The sequence below is a fragment of the Anser cygnoides genome, chromosome 28 (genome assembly GCF_040182565.1).
Source record: "Anser cygnoides isolate HZ-2024a breed goose chromosome 28, Taihu_goose_T2T_genome, whole genome shotgun sequence".
Classification (NCBI taxonomy): domain Eukaryota; kingdom Metazoa; phylum Chordata; class Aves; order Anseriformes; family Anatidae; genus Anser; species Anser cygnoides.
In genome coordinates this window covers 4,212,798-4,218,620 of record NC_089900.1, presented here as the reverse complement: position 1 = coordinate 4,218,620, position 5,823 = coordinate 4,212,798, and the positions used below count along the sequence as shown (strand labels likewise).

The 5,823-nt window shown below is 52.1% G+C and overlaps 1 protein-coding gene across 1 annotated transcript; it reads left to right on the top strand.

The window, feature by feature from the left end:
* The first annotated feature begins 834 nt into the window (after nucleotides 1-834).
* On the top strand, nucleotides 835-1,806 carry LOC136787284 (olfactory receptor 14A16-like). The gene has a single exon (XM_066984437.1). The coding sequence runs from the start codon at nucleotides 847-849 to the stop codon at nucleotides 1,804-1,806; it is 960 nt and encodes a 319-aa protein (XP_066840538.1). The 5' UTR covers nucleotides 835-846.
* Nucleotides 1,807-5,823: the final 4,017 nt, after the last annotated feature.

The window sequence follows — 5,823 nt, the reverse complement described above, 5'->3', positions numbered from 1 at the left end:
GTATCCCTGGAAAGCTGCAACAGGCCCCAAGAAGGGCACAGCTTCTTTGTGCCTTTTTGCATTTCCCAGAGCCCTTATTTCAGCCACGTGAATCAGGAGCCCCGTCCTGTCCCCCTCCACCTTCTCCCCATAGCTGGGCAGGGAAAGAGAGGAGTTGTGCATTCGCACTCAGCACAGTCCGGGCTCTTTTTCAGAGCAACGTGTGGGGGCAGTCACCCTCCAGCTGAGCACTTTGCCTCCAAGCACTGGCTTGTGTTGACACTGAGAACAACGGAAAAAGATTTTTACCATTTCTCAGATGTTGTGGGGGAATCTAAATCCTAAAAAGGTACAGAAGTAGACACTTTTGTTGCACCTTGTCTTGTGGCGAGCAGGCTGTGAAGTTTTACAGGGTGAAATGGTACTTCCAAGCTTTTAAAATTCCATTACCCATACAGTACCTGGATAAAGGGTGTGATAAAGGGAAACTGATGTGAAGACAGAGTCTACCTTATCAAAACAAAGAAGTATGCAAATGATTGGGCCAATTGTGCCTTCATGAGCCTGTTTCTGGTTCTGATATCAGCTGTGAAGGAGGGTAAACTAGGATGAGATGAATCTGTCTTTCTTCCCTTACACAGGCTGATGGCCAATATGCCATCATCTCTCATGGTGGTAAATAGGCAGAAACCCTCAATGGATCAAATGCCACTCATGAAATGCAGGGACCCAGTCGCTGAAAACATCTCCCTTCACATATAGGAAGCCCCATGTGTCCAGTGTGAGCAGGAATGAGTCCTCTGAACTCTGTCTTAATATCTCCTTCTGTTTTCTCCTTGGACAGGTGCCTATTCCCTGGAGCACCAGATGTCCAACAGCAGCTCCATCACCGAGTTCCTCCTGCTGGCATTTGCAGACACGCGGGAGCTGCAGCTCCTGCACTTCGCGCTGTTCCTGGCCATCTACCTGGCTGCCCTCCTGGGCAACGGCCTCATCCTCACCGCCGTAGCCTGCGACCACCGCCTCCACACCCCCATGTACTTCTTCCTCCTCAACCTCGCCCTCCTCGACCTGGGCTGCATCTCCACCACTGTCCCCAAAGCCATGGCCAATTCCCTCTGGGACACCAGGGCCATTTCCTATGCAGGATGTGCTGCACAGGTCTTTCTTTTCCCCTTTCTCATGTCAGCAGAGTATTTTCTTCTCACTGTCATGGCCTACGACCGCTACGTTGCCATCTGCAAGCCCCTGCACTATGGGAGCCTCCTGGGCAGCAGAGCTTGTGCCAACATGGCCGTGGCTGCCTGGGGTACTGCTTTTTTCAATGCTCTGTTGCACACTACCAATACATTTTCACTGCCCCTCTGCAAAGGCAATGCTGTGGACCAGTTCTTCTGTGAAATCCCCCAGGTTTTCAGGCTCTCCTGCTCAAATTCCTATCTCAGGGAAGTTGCACTCCTCATATTAAGTGGTTTTCTGTTTTTGGGGTGTTTTGTTTTCATTGTGCTCTCCTATGTGCAGATTTTCAGGGCCGTGCTGAGGATCCCCTCTCAGCAGGGACGGCAGAAAGCCTTTTCCACGTGTCTCCCTCACCTGGCCGTGGTCTCCCTGTTTATTAGCACAGGATTTTTTTCCTACCTGAAGCCCCTCTCCCTTTCCTCCCCATCCTTGAATGTCGTGGTGGCAGTTCTGTACTCGGTGATGCCTCCAGCAGTGAACCCCCTCATCTACAGCATGAGGAACCAGGAGCTGAAGGATGCCCTGAGGAAAGTAATTTCGTGGACATTTTTCAGAAGTGATAAAATTTTCCTCTCTCTCCACAAATGACTCACAGTCTGTCCCATGACAGACCTGTTTGATTTTAGTTGCTGTTATTGGTTTTTTATGCATAATATATATAATTTATTAATATACACAAGTACATTTTTTTTCTGTTGTTTTTGTTATACGTGGTTACCATGTTCCTTCACAACTGTTTGGATTCCTTCCACTTCTGCTGAGGCATCAACCTTCTCTCTTTCTCCTGGAGCCCACATAAAGTATGTATCCGGGTGTGAGATGACCCTCTCATAGCCTCTGTGTGATATCTCTGTATCTGAGGCAAAGGAGGTGTCTGCTGTCTCTGTGGAGGCAGTGGGGATGCAGCAGGCACAGGCAAGGGAGACTGCAGGGGGATTCATGTTGTCTTCAGGCATATCTGAACATACCTAGTGCCTTTGGAAATGCTCCATAATCCTTCCAAGCATCTTGCATACCTAAAGACCCCTGGGGAAGGAGTTTTGGCAGCACTCGTTCCCATCCATCTGGGTTTTATTCCCACCCTGACCAGCATGGCCAGAACAGAGTCAACCAGGAGCACTCAAAAAGATGAGAGGAGGGATGGGGGCTGATGCGGTGATCTGGGCTTTAAATTGCCTTGGAGAGGCAAGCATGACACAGGAGCCATATCAGTCTGCTGCTGTTCCTCAGTCCCTTTCCCTAGCACATGTCCTTGAGACAATCTCCACACCCTGAGTGCTTGCCAGTACCCCAGACATAACCCTTGGGCAAGGCTGGAGGTGCTAGGGTGAATCTGGAGGGCCATGGTCCAGTTGTGACCATGGGCAGGACAAGCCCTCTTCTGGATCTTCTGCAGGGTTGGCAGCCTCTGTGAGCCCCACGAGAGGAGGGAGCAGACAGAGGAGGTCCTGGGGCCCTGCAGACCATCCTCATGCCCAAGGGGCTCTCAAGCAGCATACCTCAAGGCAGAGATCATAGAATCACAGAATCATCGAACAGCTTGGGTTGGAAGAGACCTTAAAGACCATCTAGTTCCAACCCTCCTGCCACGGGCAGGGATGCCGCCAACTAGATCAGGTTGCCCAGAGCCTCGTCCAACCTGGCCTTCAACACCTCCAGGGATAGGGCATCCACAACTTCTCTGGGCAACCTGTTCCAGTGCCTCACCACCCTCTGAGTGAAGCATTTCCTCCTAATCTCTAATCTAAATCTCCCCTCTTTTCCTTTAAAAACAATCTCCCTTGTCCTGTCATTATCCTTTGCTTATGCAGCCCAGGATGCAGTTGGCCTTCTGCATTGCAAGCACACACTGCTGGCTCATGTCGAGCTTTTCATCCGCTAGAACTCCCAAGTCTTTCTCTGCAGGGCTGCTCTCAATTAGTTCTTCACCCAGTCTGTCCTCATGTCTGGGATTGCCCTGACCCGGGTGCAGCACCTTGCACTTAGTCTTGTTGAACCTCATTAGGTTCACATGGGCCCACTTGTCTAGCTTGTCCAGGTCCCTTGGATGGCATCCCTTCCTTCTGGTGTATCGCTGCACCACTCAGCTTAGTGTCATCTGCACACTTGCTGAGGGTGCACTCGATCCCGCTGTCTATGTCGTTGATATTGATATTAAACAGCATCAGTCCCAAGACAGACCCTTGAGGAACACCACTCGCCACTGGCCTCCACCTGGACATGGAGCCAACACTTCTGGGCACAGCCTTCAAGCCAATTCATTATTGACTGAATGCCTCACCCTTCAAATCCACCGCTCTCCAGCTTGGAGATCAGGATGTCATGTGGGACTGTGTCAAAGGCTTTGTAGAAGTCCAGGTAGGTGCCATCTTTCCTTGTCAGCTGATGCAATCACTCCATTAGAGAAGGCCACCAGATTGGTCAGACATGATTTGCTGTGCTTCTTGTAGCAGGAAAAAAGGAGAAACTGCCCAAGAAAGCTACCACCAGCCCCAGCCCCTCATGCCAGTAGTTCCCAGCACCAGCCTTCCACCACGGTTTGGGGAGGGCCGGCTGCTGAAATGTGAGCACCTCCATCCTCCTGCTGGGCTCAAGGCCTGTACCGGGGGAACGGCCAGCCCAGCCTGGTCCCTCTCCGGGCCCAGAGCCCAGCCAGCCCCAGGGCAGGGCTGTCTGCGAACCCCTGTGTGGGACATGCTGGGGCTGGGACAAGGCTGGGTGAAGGGGGGAGGCTGCTAAAGCAGGAGGGCAGTGGGGGCTGGGGCAGTGAGGGCTGGCAGGGGGCTGTGCTGGGGGAATATTTCCTTACCCCTGCATGCATGCTGCCCCATGTGGTGACTGCAGAGAGGTCCCAGGGGGCTGCAGGTGGGACAGTGGGGCTTGGTTGTCCTGCAGAGGGGAATGCACATAAAGGCATAATAGTACAGGAAGCTTCCACAGTGCCAGGACCCCCAATTTACCCCAAAACTCAATGCCCAGGTTTGGTGCGTTAACCTTGGCTGTCTCCCAGGTGCCCACCACGCTGCTCTCTCAACACCCCTCCTCAGCAGGATACAGGGAGAAAATACAAATAAATAACTCATGGGCTGAGGTAAGGACCAAGAAATGGCTCACAACTACTGTTGCAGACAGGACACACTTGGGGAAGATTAACGTCATTTATTGCCAGCACATAACAGTGTAGAGCAGTGACAAGTAAAGACAACTAGAAACAACTTTACCACCACTCCACTTCTTCTACCTCCTCCCAGCAAGAGGTGCAGGGTGATAAGGAATGGGGACATCAGTCCATGGTGCTTCGTCTCCGCTGCTCCTTCCAGGTTACTCTCTTCCCTTCTCCAGTGTGGGGTCACTCCCATGGGATGCCATTCCCAAACTGATCCTACATGACCTCCCCACAGACAGCAGCTCTTCAAGAAGAGCTTCAGTATGGATCTGTACCAAGCTGGGGAAAGTCCTTCAGGAATGGACTGCTCCTCTCCATGGGCTGCAGCTCCCACCAGAAATCTTGCTCCTGTGGTTGCTCCTCTCCATGGGCTGCAGCCTCCTTCAGGCCACATCCACCTGCTCCAGCAGGGGCTCCTCCACGCATCTGCAGGGCTGCTTCTCTCACATTTTCTCACTCTTCTGCCAGCTGTTGCTGCACAGAGATTTTTTTTTTTATACTTTCTAAAAAATATTATCAAAGATGCATAACTAGTGTCACTCGTTGGCTCAGCTTTGACCTGCAGCCAGCGGATCCCTTTTTGAGAGGGAGCTACTAGCTCTGATCTGAACTGGGGCAGCTCCTTTAGTCTCAACAAGCCACCACCAGCAATTATTCCACATCTGGGGCAGCTCCTGGTCCCTTCTCACAGAGGCCACCCATGCAGCCCAATACACATGTTAGGGAAGAAAAGTATGTTGCAGAACTCCTAAAGAGGGTCCTTCAAAAAGGAAAATGCCCTTGCAGGATAGGCTGATTTGAAGTAGTAGAAATAGTTAGTAGTAGAAATAGTAGTAGTAGAATAGTTCTTGTGCTGTAGGTGCAGCAGGCAATAGGTCTTGGATTGGACCTCAGAAGATTCAAGCAGGTCTAATCTGGTTGATCCATGAACTAAACTAAGACAAACACTGTGAGCAGAGCGAAGGACACCGAGTGGTGCCCTAGCATAAAGGAGGATGCAGAGCACAGCTGTAAGAGGCGTCTTTCTTGTGCCACGACCGACGCAGGTTCGTCTGAAGCGAAAGCCCCAGCCCAGGACCTATGGAGTGAAGGTCCCTGGGCACAACTGCAGAAAGACTTTGCAAGACCTCTGCCAGTGACAGCTTGAAACAACAAATGCATCTTGGCAGTAGTAGGTCCTTTTGGCTCAGGGGCAGATGTCCTCCCTGGCAACACCACCACGGAGGCCACCACTGCAAAGCTGCTGCGTGACACCGACTGCGTGACACCCCGGGGTCCAGAGAGGGGAGAGGGGAAGGGGAGAGGCAGGCCGTGGGGAGGGGGCTGGAGTGAGGTCACTGCCACTGCAGCAGCCTGACTGGCCCTCAGAAGGGCTGGCCGGCAGGCACTGTGACATCATCCCGCGCATCAGAGAGCCCCTGGGCAGAAATGACGTCACT